The sequence below is a fragment of the Lagopus leucura genome, unplaced genomic scaffold (genome assembly GCF_019238085.1).
Source record: "Lagopus leucura isolate 7727_CA_CO unplaced genomic scaffold, USGS_WTPT01 Super-Scaffold_100015, whole genome shotgun sequence".
NCBI lineage: Eukaryota > Metazoa > Chordata > Aves > Galliformes > Phasianidae > Lagopus > Lagopus leucura.
The window spans coordinates 6134520-6155429 of NW_024962269.1; the positions used below are offsets into that span (position 1 = coordinate 6134520).

General features: G+C 39.2%; 1 protein-coding gene across 11 annotated transcripts in view; it reads left to right on the forward strand.

Moving 5' to 3' along the window:
* The window catches only part of MYO5A (myosin VA), a 94563-nt gene that overhangs the window by 68574 nt on the left and 5079 nt on the right, over positions 1–20910 (forward strand). For 2 of the 11 annotated variants that reach the window (XM_042875870.1, XM_042875872.1), the window contains 16 exons: positions 60–208; positions 970–1083; positions 3264–3410; positions 4152–4205; positions 4814–5041; positions 8659–8759; positions 9310–9390; positions 11216–11414; positions 13545–13619; positions 15205–15298; positions 16201–16347; positions 16733–16887; positions 17687–17776; positions 18470–18620; positions 19410–19692; positions 20204–20378. In XM_042875870.1, coding sequence (XP_042731804.1) covers positions 60–208; positions 970–1083; positions 3264–3410; positions 4152–4205; positions 4814–5041; positions 8659–8759; positions 9310–9390; positions 11216–11414; positions 13545–13619; positions 15205–15298; positions 16201–16347; positions 16733–16887; positions 17687–17776; positions 18470–18620; positions 19410–19692; positions 20204–20378 — 2243 coding nt within the window. The remainder of the gene's footprint in view (positions 1–59; positions 209–969; positions 1084–3263; positions 3411–4151; positions 4206–4813; positions 5042–8658; positions 8760–9309; positions 9391–11215; positions 11415–13544; positions 13620–15204; positions 15299–16200; positions 16348–16732; positions 16888–17686; positions 17777–18469; positions 18621–19409; positions 19693–20203; positions 20379–20910) is intronic. The other 9 variants (XM_042875871.1, XM_042875873.1, XM_042875880.1 and 6 more) reach the window with 7 other exon arrangements.

The window sequence follows — 20910 nt, forward strand, 5'->3', positions numbered from 1 at the left end:
GAGCTGCATGATAGGTAGAAACTGGAGTTCTCATTTTGGGTTCCTGTTCTCTGTGGCAGAGACAATGGAGAAGAAGCTAGTGGAGGAAACGAAGCAGTTGGAGCTAGACCTGAATGATGAAAGGTTACGGTATCAGAACCTGCTGAATGAGTTCAGCCGCTTGGAGGAGCGGTATGATGACCTCAAGGATGAAATGAACTTAATGGTGGTAAGTGGCTGAACGTGGGAAGTCAAAAGCTGTTCACAGGTGTGTTTAGGCAGAATCTATGGGTGTAATAGTAACTAACTGCTCTCAACCATCCAGTTTTTACTATACCTGAAAGCAGAGTTTGTTGTTTTAGTTATTGATTAATTAGATTTGCTCAGGCAAAACAAATGCATTTAAAATAGTTGGGTTTTTTTTTTTTCTCTCATTTATTTTCATTTCTGTGGTAAAAGACTAAATTTCTGCTTGGTCTTTGCTAGGGATAATGCATATGCCCTCAGCCCTTACTTTGCCTTGAAGTTATTCACATGTTTAAGGCTATTTGTACCACACTGAGCTAGTATTAAATTGTTGATAGCTCTACGAATATTGTATGTGGCAGGACAAAAAAGTGTTCCTCACTCCAATACCTGGAAATCTAAAGAATTCCTGCTTGTGTTTTTCTACCCTGACTGAACCTTTCCTGTGAAATGAGCTTTCCTTTCCCACGAAATGCTGCACTGCTGCTTGATACTGCTGCTTGATTCTGCTTCCTGCAGCAATACTTGTTAGCATATCATCTGATCTGTCTACGTAGATTTCTTTGTGAACTACTTCTCATAGATTTAGGTTGCACAAGAGACCAGAATCAAGTACATTTACTTGTAAATAGTGGTAGCTGTGGAATAATAACCAAATATATTACAAGCTAACTTTTAGGTATGAAGAGACAGTCACAGGAAAAAAACATACAGTGGTATTGATTTGTTTAATTTGCACTCCAGAGCATCCCCAAGCCTGGACACAAAAGAACGGATTCAACTCACAGTAGCAATGAATCTGAATATACTTTTAGCTCTGAGATCACAGAAGCGGAAGACTTACCACTGAGGATGGAGGTAATGTTAAAAAAAAACAAAAAAACCAACAACACAACAAAACTTTTCATTGATCAATGACTGAGTTCATTCCTATCTCTTTTTTTTTGTATATGTGCTTGTGAACACTATATGTTGAGAAATCTAATGCTAAATCTGTCTAGTTTCCATCTCCTTTTTGAGAGTAGCTCATTCTGTAGTTAGCTGTAATCCTATTTGAAAAGACTTTGTGAAAGAATGCTTTGAATTCTTTCACATCACAGAAAATGCAGACTAAACACTTGGACCTCCAATTGTTTTGCATCTGGAAAAACATTTGCCTGCCAGTGTTTATAAGCACAATCAACTTTTCACCACAAAGTAGGAACTCAGAAAACCAATGAGAGTTCCTGAGAAGTCTGTATGCCAAGTATTTCGAGGATGAAAAGAGACAAGGTGGCAGGCTGCACTCTTAGGATGTTCAAGAAATGTACTCCCTGTTTGGGGTGAGAACCTCACGTCAATTCGGTTTTTCTCCATTTCATACAGACAAATAAAACTCAGAAAATATACTATCCCTTGGAATATGGAGCAACACAAATCACAGATTATTTTAAAATATTCAATAATATGATTCTCTTTAATGAATAATAACCATCAGTAATTGTTTTGCATCTCCAAGCCTTCTCTGTATATTCCAAGACAACTGTACGTTTTGTCCCTCTCAGTCCCACGGGAGTGGGACTACTAACAGCAACAAGCTGTCAGGTTTGTGCTCTGGCTGTGCTTGGCAGTTGGCAGATGCAAAGTTTTTTTGTGCATACCGGGGATTTTTATAACTGTGAGCAGTCACAGAGCTCCCTCTGTTTGCCCTCTAGGTTAGTTATCTCCACAATTTGTTTTACAGGCTGTTTTTGAAAGCATCCATGGAAAGTGATTTTCCATCAGGGAGGCAAACACCACGACACATTCCTGCTGACATGTGTTCTCAGCAGTGTCTTTCACGATTTGCTTTCTCATTTACACTTTCCACCTTACAAAATTATTTCAGAAAGATGCTCCCATCTTTATAGGCAGTTCAGAAAAGGACAGTGCAATTGTGTGTGATTGGATCTCACTTGCAAGCCAAATAGCATCTTTTCTTTTGGCTAATAGACTTATTTAGCTGTTATTCTAGAGCCAATTTTGGTGATTTTGTTTTTCTTAACATAAATGGTAAAGAAAAAAAAGTAACAGTAGCGTGACTAAGTGCAGCACTGTTAAGATTAAATCTATATTCTCTTTAATATATGCTGTTAATTTTAAGGGGGTAATGACACAAAACCATATCACAAAAACAGACACTATGTCATTATGAAACAATAAAGCCAGCAACCTGAAAGTCCATTTTCTTTTTCCTGAGCTGCCAGTGTAGTTTATGAGCCTTCCTCTCAACAGTGAGAGATGAAATGGAAATGGCTGTACTTGCTTATCTGCTAAGTCATTATTATTAATTTTCTAGTTCCTTTTCTAGGCTTCAGAATTTTATGGTGCACTTGATAGTAAATGCTTTAATCTTCTTGCTACATAAAGTACAAAATGGCTGATGAACAGTTTTTTATGGACCTTTGGATGGCAAATGCTGGTCTTTGCCCAGAAAATGGTGAGAAAGCTAGTGGATTAGTCCCAGAACAGGCTGTTTAATTAGCATAATAAAAGCAAAAAGGCATGAAATACATCTCTTAGTACCTTTTTATGTCATCCCACTAAATTACCTTGGTTAGTCATGGACCTAAATCCATACTCATCAGAGAGAGTTCTCTGTATCTGAAGAACTCACAGGAGAGATAATTTGAAATGGGGAGAAAAAACAGAAAAAGCGTTGGTTGCCAGTTGCTTTCCAAATGATTCTAACCACAGACATTTTTTTCTCCTTCCCCTCCAAACAAGTAAGATTAAAAGGTATGCTTAATTATAGGCTACTGCCTGCTAGATTGTCCCTGGTGCTTCCTTTTGCTAGGCTGTAGGCATAGATATGTTTTATGTGAGTAGATCCTTTTTTGAAATAGCATTCTGACAGCTGATGAAACGCTTTAGATGCCAGTAGTGAACTCTCAGAATCAAGTAACATTTCTGTGTGTCATTTCTTTTCCCCAGTCTGTTTTCCCTTTTTTACTTACAGTAGTGCTTCCTTTAGCTCTGGAAGTGGAATACGTCTTGACTTCCTTCTGTTCTTCCTAAAGCAGGAGCCAAGTGAGAAAAAGGCACCATTGGACATGTCTCTGTTCCTCAAGCTGCAGAAACGGGTTACGGAGCTGGAGCAAGAAAAGCAATCCCTGCAGGATGAACTGGACAGAAAGGAGGAACAGGCTCTTCGTGCCAAAGCTAAGGTGTCCTCCTTCTAGCTGATCAAATGCTGACTCCAGAGTATCTCTGATGAAATATCAGCTGTGCAAATGCTGACTGGGTTCTACTAAGTCCTTCTCTTCCCCTAGTACTTGCTTTATTTTACCACACATTTTATGCCTGGTACTTAGTACTGTCAGGACTCAGTACTAGCTACTGATGATTTACTTTTCCAAGGTTTCTGAGATTGTATGATGGAAGTTAAAAGGAACCAAATGCACTGGGACTTTGGTGTTTTGTTTATTGAGGAATGAAAATATAACAACCAACTTAAATGTTGGGGAGAATAAGTAATTGGTAATTTTAGGCAGAATAAGAAGTACTTTAAGCAGAGCCAAAAAGCTGAGATTAGACAAGCTTGCTTAGCAGATTTTAACTGTAATTCTCTCATATGGCATCCTTAAGTACTCGTAAAAATACTAAACTAGTTTTGGCATTTGTTTCAACAGAGAATATCTTAAACATTCTGGCATTCATTGGCTCTGTTTCATTACCTGTGACAGGTACATGATTTTATTTACATTAACCAATTATGTGCCTTCAACACACAATTAAGTGAGACCATGCCAATATTCAACTTAAAGTGCTCAGCAGTACCAGAACGAGCATTTTCTATAGGAAAAAATTTTCAGCTCTCTTTCCTTTTCCTGCCCCAACTAAAATAAGGAATAGAAAGGATTGCTTATTCCTTTGTTTTTTTCACACTAATCTGTATTCTTTCACAGGAGGAGGAAAGGCCTCCAATAAGAGGTGCAGAGTTGGAGTATGAATCGCTCAAGGTAAATCTAAGAAGGAGTTCTTTGCTATTTTCTAGTGAATATATTGCCACCAATTATATGTGCTGGTGTAGTATGTTACATTGGCTCTGCTATTTCAGAATATTAGCTGGAAAAACTAGAATTAAAATCCCCCTGGAAGTATTTTATCGTAAGAATACCTTTTTTTTTATAAGGTACAGAGTGTATGATTGGGGCTTAGTGCAGCTTGCAAGTTAATTTGGGCAAAGATAGAGTGATAAATGTAGCTCTGTATTTGAAACATTCTTTAAATTGACACATACCTTAGGCTACTAACAATTAAAACATTTCTTAGTAAACCTGAATGATGCACGATCTTCTTATCCTGTTGGCTGCTGTTTGGGGAGCTTGCTTTGTTGTTGTTGTTAAGGGAAGAATAGGAGAAAAAAGGATTGTTGCTTCTTTTTTCCTTTCCCTTCAAATCTACATGTACTACAGTACACATGTGTGGGTTCAGTCTAACGGTAGCCCTATCTGTGAAACCTGTCGGGCATGCAGCTGGGGACAGGGGAGGGATTGTTGGGTTTGTTGCAGATGCTCAGCATTTCTGCCATGCTGTTGGCTGATGGGATTGTCTCCATTTTTTGCAGCGTCAAGAGCTTGAATCTGAGAATAAAAAACTGAAGAACGAGTTGAACGAGCTGCAGAAGGCCCTCACAGAAACACGATCTCCAGAGGTAACTGCTCCTGGTGCTCCAGCATACAGAGTTCTCCTGGATCAGCTGACTTCAGTAAGCGAAGAACTGGAAGTACGCAAGGAAGAAGTGCTTATCCTGAGGTCTCAGTTGGTTAGCCAGAAAGAAGCTATTCAACCCAAGGTAAATTACCAGTCAAGAGGTTCACTGGGTAGTGAAGTTATATTGTGTAACTCGCATGCCTTATTTAATTTATCAACCTGCTGGAAAAGGCAGAAAAAATTATCTACGTTTCAAAGCCTTTCTAAGTGTTTGCTATTCATCCATTACTGGTGCAAAAATTGCAGCAATCCAAATTGGGAGACTGTTAATAAACCAACCTTGGGCTTATCTGCCAGCATCTCATGAAGATATGCAGATCATAGCAAGCTGTCAAATACAGACTGTCTGGCCAAGATCTCCCCAGACTCTTTTAATGATGCAGAAATGATTCTCATTTGGAGCAGTATTGTATTTCTTGCGAATTATGTAGTTTGACTGGGAAATTTACTGTGTTGTCAGGAATTCTTTTTAATTAACAGTCCAGCAGGAGGTGCGAGGATCAATTTCTGCTAAACCTAGGCAGGCTCATAAATGACTGCACACAGAAAAACAATAAAATCTTGTAAAGATAGCCTATGAAAATATATGAAATCCATATTATTGCTTGATAGGTGACATGTCTTAGAAGAATAGATCACATTCCCTGAAGTGTATTTTCTAAAAAATAATAGTAAAATAAAGCTATAATTCTGATGAGATACTTAGCAAAGTAATAGCTTTGAATATAAGTTACTTAACCTGAAAAGGTATCAGTTAAACTAGTAACTAATCAGATCCATTGAACTGAACTCTAGCATTTGTAACTGCATCCGGGAATTAACAGATACATCTTCTCTTTCCTTCATTTACTGCAGAAATGTGTTTATAGTTGTCCAAAATGAGTTGAAAGTCTGTGATGCATGGAGGTGTACATACCTTGTTTCAAATGATTTAATTATAAAGCAAACAAAACTCATTTTCCTACGATATTTTTAGCACTATAAGTGAATTTTTGAATTGAAATCCATGAATAACTTATTCTCAGTGATGGTGGGACCAAATTGTGATTTTTTGCATTAGTTATGAGGAAAATGTGAAGGTGACCAGTGGGATGGCTAGCAGACAGTTTATTTATTAGATTGGACAGCTGCAGCTCAGACAAAATTTTCTAATGTTTTGTTTCTCTTCTTTCTTGCCCACCAATTTGATTGCCAGGAGGACAAGGTACATGTTATTTTCTACAGTTGTTAACCAGAACTATTTAATGTGATCAAACAAACAAACAAACAGTGACAAATATTTGAGATATCATTTCCCTGCCTTTTATATATAGCCTACATGTATCAGAGAATCATAGAATGGCCTGTGTTGAAAAGGACCCGAGTGACCACCTAGTTCCAACCCCTTGCTGTGTGCAGGGTCGCCAACCAGCAGCCCAGGCTGCCCAGAGCCACATCCAGCCTGGCCTTGAATGCCTCCAGGGATGGGGCATCCACACCCTCCTTGGGCAACCTGTTCCAGTGCCTTACCACCCTCTGTGTGAAAAACTTCCTCCTAATACCTAACCTAAACCTTCCCTGTCTCAGTTTAAAACTATTCCCCCGCCCATCACTGTCCGCCCTTGTAAACAGCCATTCCCCCTCCTGTTTATACACTCCCTTCAAGTAAAGGAAGGCCACAGCGAGGTCTCCCCAGAGCCTTCTCTTCTCCAAGCTAAACAATCCCTGTTCCCTCAACCTTTCCTCATAGGAGAGGTGCTCCAGCCCTCTGATTATCTTAGTGCCTTTCTCTGGACTCCTTACAAGAGCTCCAGTCCTTCCTGTGTTGGGGGCCCCAGGCCTGGACGCAGTGCTGCAGATGGGGCCTCACAGGAGCAGAGTAGAGGAGGACAGTCACCTCCCTCTCCCTCTGTCCACCCCTTTTTAATGCAGCCCAGAACACAGTTGGCCCTCTGGGCTACAAGCACACACTCCTGGATCATGTCCAACTTTTCGTCCACCAGGACCCCCAAGTCCTTCTCGACAGGGCTGCTCTCAAGGAGATCTTCACCCAGTTTGCATAAATACCTGGGATTGCCCCGACCCAAGTGCAGCATCCTGCACTTGGCCTTATTGAACCTCATTAGGTTTTCATGGGCCCATTTCTCCAGCCTGTCCAGGTCCCTCTGGATGGCTTCCCTTCCTTCCTATGTATCGACTGCACCGCTCAGCTTGATGCATTTGAAGTTCTTGAGCTTTACTTTGCTGTCATTGAAAAACCATTCTCATTATCCTTTCTTTGTCTCCTTTATCCCTATCTTCCCCTTCTGCACAAGGAAATAAGTTGCTTCAAAACAAGCTGATTTAACAACTTTGCACTGTTGGTTTATGTTAACCTGGACATGAAAGGAAAGATCCATGAATCAGTGTGGTTGGCTCAATCAGTGTATCCTGCTTAATGTGTTTGAAGAGCAGGAGCAGCGTCGTGATTTACAAATCAGATCTCTACAGCAAAATCTATACATTTCACAAAAGAGTTCCTTGATAGGAAGGATTCCTTTATAGTGTTTGTTACCTTTGACATGCAGTGAGCGCAGTCAGGACTCAAGTTGTAATCTGCAGATACTAGACAGGAATTGCTGAATGTTTGATTAGAAAATTTAGTTGAAGATAGAGTATTTGGGAAAAAGAGGAACCAAACTGACTTTAAATGAGAGCTGCTAAGTGTTACAGCTATAGCAATTAGAGTAGTCTTGAGGATGTAAGGATAACTAGCATTTTTTCCATTAGCACAGAAGTAATAAATACGTTGCAAAGGCAATATTGGCAGTGTACAGTATTTTTACAGAGTAACAAAAGAATTGTAGAAAACTGACAAAGATCTCACTGTAATCTTGGGAATAATTTTTTGAGCAGCTTATGTGTTTTATTATTAGATAACACCAATTGTATTGGGCATAAGAGAGCTGTTCTCCAAAATTTACGCCCACAAAGTTGTTCCTTTGAAAAATTTTACTCGGGAAAATAGCACTTCATTTTTTTGGAAGTCAAAAAGAAAAGTCAGAATTACAGCTCTTGAATTTGTTAGAGCACTCTGGTAATTATCCATGGCGGTGACTAAGATCAGACTGGCTTAGCTGACTGCAAACACTGATTATTTATTTCAAGTTTTACTGAAATACTTTTACTGAAAAGTTTTACTGAAGGTGAAAGTGCCATAGTAACATTCAAAACTGAAACAAAAATTGCATTTTGATGATATCTAGCTTAAAAAATTTCCAGTCCTTGTAAATTATTGCCTGCTTTGTCAGAGCATTGAAAATATGCAAAGACTTTATTTATGAGATTTGGAAATAAAATTTAAAACAGAATTAAGCTGCATTTGTAAACTTGTTGCAAAACCACGCTGCTTGAATTTCAGTATGTAGTAATATTAACCAAATGCAAATCCATGATTTCATTTTCTTTTACATGATAAAAAAAAAATAATGAAACAAGGTTTACAGTTGTACCCAATCAGTAGATAGATGATATTTCAGCATGTTGTATGTGGTCATTTTAGAAGATACACCAAATGGTTTTAGAAGTTACAGACTAAACTCTTGTTTCTGAAGTACCCAAACTCGCTCTAGCATGCTGCTTGGGTAGGGAGGGTCCCATGTGAGTAATGTGACAAAAACATGGATTCAAAGAACAATTACATTGTTAAATTTACCCTGGCAATCCTCATTCTTTTTTCAGAATACCATGACAGATTCTACAATCCTCTTGGAAGATGTACAGAAGATGAAAGACAAAGGGGAAATAGCACAGGCATATATTGGACTGAAGGAAACGAACAGGTACATGTTCTCTGTATTTCATTTACAGTCATATGCAGTGTGCCCTGATACCCTGAGCATATCATGTTCAGTAGGTTGTATCCACCTAAGTGTAAATGCACAGAGAACACTTGTATTTGGGGTTATAATTTGATTTGATTAGTAAAACTGCTGTGTACAGTATTTGAAAGGATTAAGAAACAGTGGGGACATGTCAAATCGTGATTCCTGGACTTGCACCTTCTTAGTCTTTAATCAACTATATTGCTCAAACTGGGTTCTGTTCCACATGCTATTTTTTTATTTTTGTCCAGTAGTAATCATGGTAGTCTGTCATAATATGTATATTGTAACAGCATGAAATGAGTAACCACTTGGGCTAATGCCACAAGCTAAATTTCATTACTAGGAAGAAATACATGTAAACAGGAGAGGTATTTCTCCAAGTTGCTTTATAGAATTGTTTCTTTCTCTTTTATTGTAACTATAATTAAGTACGTAATGTCCTTAACATGTCATCTCATCACCATCATGTATCTCTCTTGTATTTTTTAAACACTTTTCTTGGAAGGCAATCTCCCCAGGACTATCATATGCTGAATGAGGACGGAGAACTTTGGCTGGTTTATGAAGGGTTAAAACAAGCCAACAGGTTACCAGACTTCTCAGAATGGCTTTTTCTTCATTTGCATCTTCTCTTCTAGCTAACTGTGCCCCTTGCTTTGGCTACAGTATTTCTTTTTGCTTAGAAAAAAATCTTTGTTGGATTTCCTCAAAGTTAGTTGCCAAAGTTCTTGGCTTTCCACATTCTGTTATTTGAGAAGCTAAGATGGTGGCAACAACTATAAGTAATTCTCAAGAATACTTGCACAAAAGTAGACTGTAAAATGCCAGAAGATCTGCAAGGGGAGGAGTTTTTTTAACTGTGTATCATTTGTGTGCCTTTACGTTGGATATCAAAGTTAATGTACTGTTGGAATAATTTCAGCATATTCTGAATAGCTATGTCTTGCTCTCTTTATTCTGACTTGGGTTCAATAAATGTAACATTATTCTCCCACACCTCTCTATGCAAGAATCAGAGTGTAGCAGACAAGAAGGGGAGCCCACAAGAGAGAAGCAGTTGTTAGTTCATCGTGGTGCTGGCCAGACCTCAATACAGGCACTGTGGCTGCTGCAAAGCCGCGTGCTGGTCAGGTCATTGAGCAGCTCACCTGGTTAGGAAATGCAGTTCTGGGCTGTGTGTGTGACTGGGCCTCTGTAACATATTCTAGACTTCCAAAACAGTCATTAGTCATGTCCTGGCACAACAGATTTGCAGTCCTGATTTTCTTAAATATACACATTTGGTAGCAGTAACTACAGAAGGAGCTGTTTTGCAGCGAATGCTACTAACTGAAGTCTTTCCTTCCCTTGTGCTTACAAATTCTAATCCTAACATGGTCTGTGAAGGTGTATCTTAGAACAAGTGTTCTGCAGAGCAGAATGCTCGTGTGAGAGGGAGCGCTCCGCGCCTCAGCCTTTTCATCCTAGCACTGTAGAGACAACAAGCTTTGTCTTAATAGCAGAGCAGTGCAGGTAAACGACTATTTGCCCTTGCGTGCTTGATCTGTCTGGTTACTAATAAATGTGGCTGCCTAATGCATATTTAAACCCTGAAAGATTGTCTAATTGAACACTAGCAGTCTCCAGTAGCATCACTTCCTGTGTGTGTATATTTATGAAATAATGAGTCAGAGCTCTTGGACAGTACCTTGCAAACATGAGTTAATCCACACAGCACTACTTTGAAGGAGGCTCTTACATCTTATTCCCATTTCACATAAGAAGAATTTGTGACGTGAGTTGCCCAAGGGAAGAGAGCAAGTCAGTGGCAAGGGTGAAACAGAGCTCCTGGATCCTGGTCCTGAGTTTGGTTCTTTAGTTAACCGTTCCTGCACAAATGGCAAGCTCTACAATTCTGTGACAGGCCTCTTCAAAATGTTTACTTTAGTGTAAGAATATAAAGATGATTAATTGTAGTTGAATGGTTTCTGACTGAACAAAGTTAACTCTAAAAAGATTTGCCTTTGTCAATGTTGCAGAAACCTAGCTTAAGAGTATAGACTGTCTTCATTTTACACAACTGATAGGATTTGGGTAGAGGTAAGACCTCTCTTGCCCCTTTACAAACAGGAGCAGTCTGTGAAGGCGTAGCAATACATTCCTTGCCACATTCTCAGCTGTACCATGCACAGTATGTGCTCCATCACAAAGGAAATGCAAAACATTGTCACAATTAGTTTCTCTCCACTTTTTGATCACACAAACTTAATTTAATTAGAAGGCATACTGAAGGGTTTAAAGAGTACTCTGCCTTTTTCATTTTCCTTTGCGAGCCATTGCTAATTGTTCCTGAGCAGCAGCTAAACTCCCTCTGAGAATTTGGGATGTGTCTTACCAAGTGTGATCTTACAACTGCTGCTCAACTTCTTCAGGCTGCTGGAGTCTCAGCTGCAGTCACAGAAGAAGAGCCACGAGAATGAGCTGGAGTCACTGCGAGGTGAGATCCAAAGTCTGAAGGAAGAAAACAATCGCCAGCAGCAGCTCTTGGCGCAGAATCTGCAGCTGCCCCCAGAGGCCCGCATTGAAGCCAGTCTGCAGCATGAGATCACCCGGCTGACAAATGAGAATTTGGTAAGGGCAATGATGTTGTTGGAGCAGGCATGGGGTCTTACAAGCTTGTCTGTGCCTGTAAGTACTCATTGGTTTTCAGATGGCAGCCTCCTGTAAAAAAGCTGCTTGAGCGCAGGGATTTTATGTTTTTTAAGATAAGCTAATGGAAGAAACTAATGACTACTGATTAAGTCACATCATTTTAAGGACTTTCTTAGTTTGTGGCATAGAAAAGCTTGTGAATCCCAGTATAAAAGTGCTGGTTTCAACCAATGAGTTTAATCATTCCTAAATAGAATCATTGATATGCATGAAACTTAAAAAAAAATATTATTGGCGAGCAGTGGTGTTTCCTCTGAAATATTATTGTGTTGAAAAATGCTGATGTAGTTCTTTAATTCTTCAGTGTAGCTTTTCTTCCTCTTTCCCTTCCTGCCTGAAGCTACACAGGTCGTCCACTGTGTTATGAACTCCAGGTATTCAGTGTTTTGCTCCAGAAAAAGAAACTTAGTTAGGAGTTACTTGGTTGTCTGGTGTTCCCTGTTCACTGTACCTCATTTTTGTATGAAGGAGAGGTCAGGTGAAATACCTTTTCCTGTGAAGGCGTATGTTCATCATGTACAGGCTAGTTCATTTCTGGGGAAATTTTCAGCCCATGCTGAAAAATCATTGTCTTATCACTGTTCATTAGCTTGGAGTTCCTCTGTGTAAGTTCTTCTTTTTAGTAGAATGCTCTAGGCTACATAGGTTGCTCTGAAAATAATGCCTCCTATTTATTTCCAGTGAAACTACAACAAATATAAATAGCACAATAACACTATTCGATAGAGCAGATTTGCAGCTTCAAAACACTATTTTTCAACAGTCACCACCATTAGCTATGCATTTTTGCCAGCAGTAATGAACAAGAGCCTGTATGCTTTGCTCGTAAAAATCTGCACCTGTGGAGGAGACCTACTGTGTCACAGCTTCAATGATAGTGTTGTTGCTACAGTGTACCACCCAGCACCTCACTGTGCTCACATCCACTGTTTGGTGTCCATAAAAGTTCAGCAAGTGTTGATGAGTGAAGGAATTCAGCTCCACCCCTTTGCTTCATATGTAATTCCACGTCAGACACCATTCTGTCAGACTGCCCCTCTGCTGCCATCTGTCACACAGCAACAAAATGTAATGGAATATTGGTGGGAAGGTTCAACCTCTATTGCTGTACCACCAACATCAACCTTGATGCCATGGTCAACATAATAAAATAAGAGGCATTACTTTTGGAGAAGCCATTGTACTTCAGGGAGAAAATTCAGAGCTCTGAGTGCCATTGCTTTCTCTAAACAAGCCAAGGTGCTGTTTAGGGTGTCTTTTCTGCTTATATACGTTACAGAACTTTTCACTGTAAAGCTGTTGTCTTAGGTCCGAGGTTTAGAGCAATATCCAGTTCACCTTAATAGCTCTTGGAAAATCGATTGAAAATATGTTATACATATATCTCAGTAGGAACTGACTCCTCCTGGAAAAGGTAAATGGAGAATGTTTCCATCTTGGACAGATCCCTCCTGCTGCTTAGTCGTGTGTTCTGAGTTTTAGCCTTTTTTCCACCCAGAGAACAGCTCATCACGTGCTGAAATCCGAAGACAACAGTCACGTAATTACATCCCAGAGGAGTTTTCTTTCTTTACAAATGCAGTGAATGTAATTTTACTTGTTAAATATAGACTCATTTGTTAGTATTTCACTACCAATATTTGAGTATTGCAAATCTGCTTCAAATTGGGAATAGGCTTCTTTTCCAATCCTAGCCCCAGAGTACAAATAATTTACAGGTTTCCCAGGTGTGATGTTAGAATAGCAGTACTTATTGCAATCCCATGTTTACTTGCACAAGGAAGTGTTCTTTCCAGAGTCTTGAAAAGATTATATCCCAGACTTTCACCGTGTTATTATTGCCCGTTTTTTAAAGATCTGGCTTGTGTGCCTCATCTGCATTAGCTTCTGTCTGGGAGAGGCTGGAGTCAGCACCACACCTAAGAACTGAACTGCTTCAAATTAGAGATCTTTGATCTTGCATTGATCTGATTGCATTTATATAGTGCTGAATGAAGTATTAGTGCCTGAAAGGGAGGGGGAAAAACAATCCTCTACCTATTTTTACAGTTTTATGAGGAGTTGTATGCAGATGATCCCAAGAAGTATCAATCGTACCGGATTTCCCTTTACAAACGGATGATTGTATGTAGATCACATCAATCCTGCTTCCTTGTTGTCTCGTTTGCTATTTATGGAGCACTAATTAAAAAGCAGGCTGCCTCCCTTTCTGCCTTCCAAAGGAAATCCCCTGCAGAGAGCTTCATGATGCCAATTATATCCTTCACTGCTTTTTTTGTTAGTCTTAGTGTCCTCTGTGTCATCTGTGACTCTTTTTGACGCACAGTTTTGCTACTAATATGTCTTGCACTGTGAGCAAAGCAGTTTCTTTTTGAATTCTTCTTAATTCTGCCTCAACGCCCTGAAAAGGAGGTACGTGATGCAAAAGATGCTCAATTTTCAGGTCCATTCTTTGCTTTAAAATTTCAACACCTTTAAATACAGCTCAGCAAAATTGAGGCCTGATCATACAGGTACTTCTAAGGTTAATAATGCCTGAAAACGTAAGTACTCAAATCTTGGCCTTCATTTTTTTAGAGGTCTCCTTACAGTGCTGACAACTGGAACAAACAAATCTGAATTAAAACATTTACAGAGATCTGTAATTAATATTTTTCGAACGTGAAATCTGATGGATAGCATTGGAAATACTAAAAATAATTTATTTGCATAATAATTAAAAATGATAAGCAGAGGTAGCAGCATACCTGAACTTGAAGGAATATAATTTATGAAATTCCAGATCTCACTGAGATGTGACATCTGTTAATTTGTATAGTGGAGCCACGGTGCTTTTAGGAAAGGTGCAGTATCCATGGTGATACTCCTGATGCAAGGGGCTCGTGGTCCCCTCTGTTTTTACTAGTGCAATGTAGAATCATGCTTACAACAGCACGTTTTTTAAAAGCTTCTTTCAAATGCATATTCTGGAATGGCTTTCAGATTTTTTGAGCTGGAGGTTTTGCTTCCACAACAGCTTACAGGAGTATTCACAGGTTTCTGGGGAGTGTTCCTTTGAAAGAAAAATACTGCCTTATTGCACTGTAGGTCTTTTAGGTACCAGGTGTTGTTCAAGAACGGAATACAAAGATGGTTCTTTTAAGATCCCAGCTTCAGTGTAAGGAAATGTGGGAAATGTGATGATGCTAAGTGATAGAGAGCATTATAAGATCTGTCGTATATTGAATGTTTATGATTTTGGTGAATGTGAAGGCAAGTTCTTTTTGCAGATAGCTCTTTCAATGTTCTTATAAAATGAGTAAGTTTGAATAATGAGTCAGTCCTGAAGGCATGAGTAAATGATGCAGAAGTACAGGACAGCTGTTAAATAATAAAGAAAAGCGTGTCAGTGAGGCGTTTGGAAGAGCAGAGAGGAAGCATTAGGGAGATGTGTTTGCAGCCAATGCCTTTTGCTGTGAGAACTGACCTAGTTTTGAGTGTTTGCAGAGTATACCTGCCTCTGAGCTTTGCCTTTGTCGTGCTACACAACTTAATAGCATTTGCAATATTTGTCTTGTGTTATAGGCAGTGTACCAGCTTGTAAACCTCAGCCAGCGGACGGCAACACTGTTCAGCTTTCCTCACCACCTTGTAGATTCTAACAACGCTGATTTTCTGTCACATTATGGCATTTTCTTATATCTTATCTGTCTCTGATTTCAATTGACAGGATTTGATGGAACAACTTGAAAAACAAGACAAAACTGTTCGCAAATTAAAGAAGCAATTGAAAGTATTTGCTAAGAAGATTGGTGAACTTGAAGGTACTTTTGAGAGAAAGATTTTGTTTTACATTTTGTGATCCCATTGTCATTATATCTAGCTGTCTTAGTGGCAAGGAGGGTGTGAGGGCTTCAGAGCATTAGCCTCTGCTGATTGATTCCAGAAGATCCACTCAGGGCTCCCTTTGTTCCTTTATAAAGCTGCAGAAGATTTGTCACCATTTGAAAGCAGTGAGTAAGAGGAGGTTGATATTTCTCTGAAGATGGAAACCATTTAAAATAATGTTACCTGGCCTGTTTGTGTACTCAAAGATAGTATCTGTTTTTGTCAAGATGAAAGCAATATTAAATAAGAACCAGATGGAAAAAGTACATCCAGTTTTTCTTTGATAGTGAATTTCTTTATCACTGGAGCCAAGAATGCTGAGGTTGTCTTTTTCAGATTGAGGTTCCATTTTCAGGAGCTGGCGAGACTTGGGTATGAGAGTACTCAGATATGGACTAAGTTAGTTCTATTTTTATGAGCTTCAAAGTGTGTTGCCTTAGGATCTCATGACTGAAGAGACTGAGAGCTTGCTATGTCTCTGCATAAGTAAAACCATTGTAATTGTTAAAAGCGATTGATGATGTTAAAAAGATAAAGTATTTGTTTTTAAATAATTCAGATCTTAATCTTTCTAAAGCTTTTTATGGCTGTCTGCATTTTCCAGAAACAAGCTCAGTAACTTATCAATTCTTCAAAGGAAGAATGCTAACCCCAAGATACATTTATAAAGAGTGAATCTTCTTGTTTAATGGGTGTTTTGTTGCTAAGTGTTACCCTTAACCAGAAAATCACACTTTTCTTAGTTTTATATTTTACATTTCTTCACTAGAAATGTAAAAGTTTCTTCCAGTATATGTTGGAAGACATTGTAATGTTTCTTTTCATTTCCCTTCTGAAGTTGGCCAGATGGAGAACATATCACCTGGACAAATCATTGATGAACCTATTCGTCCAGTTAACATTCCACGGAAGGAAAAAGACTTCCAGGGGATGTTAGAATATAAGAAGGAGGATGAACAAAAACTAGTCAAGAATCTTATCTTAGGTAAGTGTCTTTCTCATTTGCAGCCTTCTTTGCTCTCGCATACTCTGACAAATAAAGCAAATGATGAGAACACAGAAGTTGCATAGCATGTTTTGGTGTTTAGTTTATCTAAAACTCCTAAATGTCTGTTGTAATGAAATGTCTTTTAGTCTGATTAGTACAGTGCATATTAATATGTCCACATATTTTCAGCAAGCAGATATGTTTTATTCTGCTCTGAAATTTTACCAAGAAAGTGTCTCGTGCTCTTAGTTCTGCTGTTGATTCTTCACTGGCCACATTCTACCTGGCACACAGGTAGAATTAACTGGGAAGTTGCAATTACTATGTTAACACTTTCCAGAGAGTTACCAGTTAACAAAATAATGTGTTTGTTTTTCCCAAGAGCTGAAACCACGTGGGGTAGCAGTCAACCTGATTCCAGGACTACCAGCATATATTTTGTTCATGTGTGTACGCCATGCAGATTACCTTAACGATGACCAGAAAGTGCGCTCATTGTTGACTTCCACTATCAATGGCATCAAAAAAGTGCTGAAGGTCAGTCTGCTTGGTTTAGGAGAATGCTAAATGCAAATTTACCTCTGATTGCATGTTAGGTAAGTGAGTAAAGGTCTATCAGTGAACTGACTCTGGATTTCTGAGCAGAGAATTCTCCCACAGAAGTTACAGAAAGTTGGGCTAACAATCAAAAAATTACAGTTGATAGCATTTTCTCCACATAATACCATAGATGCTCTGAATGAATTAAAAAAGGATGATCTTGTTTTTATTTTGAATAGTCTTCATCCTCTGGAGCTATACTTTTAAAGCTTTAGATGCAGTAGCTTGTTGGGTAGTGAGTCTTCGTAAATCTTCTCCAGAGCACGTAATTAAAATGTTTCATTTGCAGTGTTGGTTCACAGATTTCCATACTAGCTTCATCTGCCAATTTTACTGGTGATAAGTTAATGCCTGAAGTCTTTGCAATGAGTTGACTGGAAGAGTACAGGCCAGGGAGTGTTGTGGAGGCAATATTAAATGATGAAGATGCTTCATGCCTTGTGGAGTATTCTTACTTTTTAAATAAAGCAGATTGTTTGGTAAACGATCCTGCCGGAGCTTAGGTATTCATAGAAATATTGGACATGTGTCAGTGAATGGAGTAAATGCTATAGAGATCTAGAATTACAGAAAACAGATGGTGTTTGAGTGTATTTTGTCAAAAACTGTACTTTTCAAATACGTTACTGAAATACACAGTTTTATAAAACATCAGTGGATTTTAAGTGTTCACCCAGCATTTCATTGTTTTATTCCTCTTTCTAGTCTTTGTTGAAATGTTTGTTTTCATCTTCAGAAAAGAGGTGATGACTTCGAAACGGTGTCTTTCTGGCTGTCCAACACCTGCCGGTTCTTGCACTGTTTGAAGCAGTACAGTGGAGAAGAGGTAAGCAGTGCTCGTGCTCCATTTCACTGCTCTATAATACCATTGTCAGCACTACACTTTAATTCCTTAATAGCTCCAAGTCTATTCAGAGTCTCTTAAAACAACTACACATTCTGGAATGATGGTGACGACATCAGTGGAAAGTAGTAGGAGATGAAGTCTGATCCCGTTTCACTTTATTGCAGGTCGAGGCCCCAGAGGTTAGATAGCACTGTATTCCTGAAAGTGCCAGCTCAGATTCAGTTGAAGAATCTGTTGCTATTACCATTTTTTGTAATGATTCGCTGAAATTAAACAGGCCATATTGAGTGCTTTAACTATAGTATGACAGACCACTTCAAGTTTGGAGGCTACAGTACGTCTAATTCCTTCTTCAGACTTACCTGTGATTTTGGCAATAAATGGCTAAATTATTATGTCCGTGTTGGAGTGGAAGGGCAGAGTCTTACCAGCTAGAAAGCTGACACTTTGTTCCTATGTCACATGTTCAGAGTTTCAAGTCAAGACATTGCATAAGTCAGAACTGAAAATAAAATCCTAGTATTCAATCAGAATTTCCAAATTAAAGTTTTGAGAGGTTGCAGCCATTACTTTGAAGTATTTGTCAGTTGTGTTAAAAAATCTAAATACTGGTTTTATTTTATATTCTTTTATTCGACTGAAGCAATTGTTTCTGTGATTTTATTAATGCAGGGGTTTATGAAGCATAATACACCTCGTCAGAATGAGCACTGCCTCACTAATTTTGACTTAGCTGAATACAGACAAGTCCTGAGTGACTTGGCTATTCAGATCTACCAACAACTGGTCCGTGTGTTGGAGAACATTCTGCAACCAATGATTGGTAAGGCAGAGTTGAATTCCTTAAGCTGTAGCACTGAAAGGAAAATTGTGATGGCAATAATATGTTGTATCTTATATTTATTCCTGAATGATGCAATTTTATTCATAGTTCTTATGATATTCTGTTTATAGATGACAAGGACTGTACTGAACAAGTGGGATTAGAGCTGGCTGGTTTGTCTGGCAGTGACAGAACGAATCAATTTGCGTTGTAAACGTTTGTCATAAGTCATGTGTTCACAAGAGAAACCACTGCTAGGACAGTCTGATATTTGTGTGTTGGGAAAATTGGAGTTTTGTTATATGAGAAATCATAATTAAAATGAATATGGAGGAGAAAGTGGCTGGCCATCATTATAGGCAGCAATCAGCAACTAAATAGGTAGCAGTGGTGAAGCTCACATCAGAGAGTTTTTCATTTCATTGTCAGACAGTGTTCTCTCTAATTTTCATTACACTTTCTGATCACACCTTTTAGAAGAGTGGAACAGCTCTTGGTATGCTGACTCTGCTGCTCATATGGCCAGGTGGATGAAAAGAGTATTCTGCTAAGCTACAGTTACACCTTCCTTTCAGACACTCTTGCTGGAATATCTGTTAAAATGCTGTCAGCTTAGATTTTGCAAAACGTAGCGGGACCCTGAAAGAATTGCTGGAAGTCATGGCAGTGTTTAGCAGAAAGCCCAATGTGATTTTTCTGTGTAAATAGCCAACAGGATTTTTCTGGTTTGCACAGCATGCTTGCACGTAGACTATTTGCAGTCATTCAAATGTTGTCAATCTTACGCAGTTTCTGGCATGCTGGAGCATGAGACTATCCAAGGTGTCTCAGGGGTGAAACCGACGGGGCTGCGGAAGAGAACATCCAGCATTGCTGATGAAGGAACCTACACTTTGGACTCCATTATTCGACAGCTGAACTCTTTCCATTCCGTGATGTGTCAGCATGGAATGGATCCAGAGCTGATCAAACAGGTTGTCAAGCAGATGTTCTACATCATCGGAGCTGTAACACTGAATAATCTTCTCCTGCGCAAGGACATGTGTTCTTGGAGCAAAGGAATGCAGATAAGGTGGGAGAGCTTTTGTCATGCTTTTCTCCAACGTGCTGCTGAAAATGTTAGTGAGCTCTTGGCTGTAATTTGCTGCTTCCTGTGGTAAAGCCACCTTAGGCTGTTCCTGCATTTGGCTGCAGTTGTCCAAGGCGTTCTATTGGCATGTGCCAGGAAACGTAGCCAAGGCGTTCCCTCCCTTGGGTAATATTGTAAGGTGTCACTGTGCATTTGTATGAACAAAATCTCATTTGCCTTTCCTCTTACGCTTGCCTCATTTCCACAGTTAATAGGAACAGAAACCAATGGGGAAAGGCACTCAGTGGAAGTCGTCAGCCATGGTTTCTGGCTGTTTTGAAACTCAAAATGTCCTGCCTTAATTGAAGGGAAATAGAAAGAAGATAAAATTACAGAAAACTACAAGTGTGAAGGGAAAGCATATAAGGAGAAAGAAAAACTGAAAGAGAAACGGACATGCTTTTGATTTGGCAGTAATTAAGCACTAATGTTTTTGTATTCTAAACTCATACAGGTACAATGTGAGTCAACTTGAAGAATGGTTGCGTGATAAAAATTTGATGAACAGTGGGGCCAAAGAAACACTGGAGCCCCTCATACAGGCTGCACAGTTGTTGCAAGTGAAAAAGAAAACAGATGAAGATGCAGAAGCCATTTGTTCAATGTGCAATGCACTGACTACTGCCCAAGTAATCAAACTCTCATTCTCTTTTTGCTGTCCCTTTTAAGCAGTTCTCTGTTCCACTGTGTTTGCAAGACCTGCCTGCATTGCTGTCACAGACAGGTCACACATTTCTAACATTGCTTTGAGTTGTATAACTAAACAGATTAAATTGGAGGGGTGAAAAAAAGGACTAGGTCTGATGAACAAGATAAGTTTTGACCAATTGAGAGGAAACTCAGTACATTGTGCAGTGTGTAGCACTATACTTAGTCTCAGGCTGCAAAAATCTTCAGAGAAAAGCCTTCACTGGTATCTCTGTTCCCCAGGTAACTCCACCTAGGATTCTAGGAAATTATCTTTCTGCCATCTGAGTTGGCATCCATTGAAGATAATGGACAGTTCAGGCAGACCTGTTGTCTCAGGGTTTGCAAACAAGAGTATTAAGTTCCTGTACCCATTAGCCTCAGAAAGGCTGAGCCAAGTGTATCTCAGTTGGCAGCACAGCTGAAGGCTTCTCCGTAGGAAGCTTAGGTTTTGTAAAGACAAGCTGCCCTTAC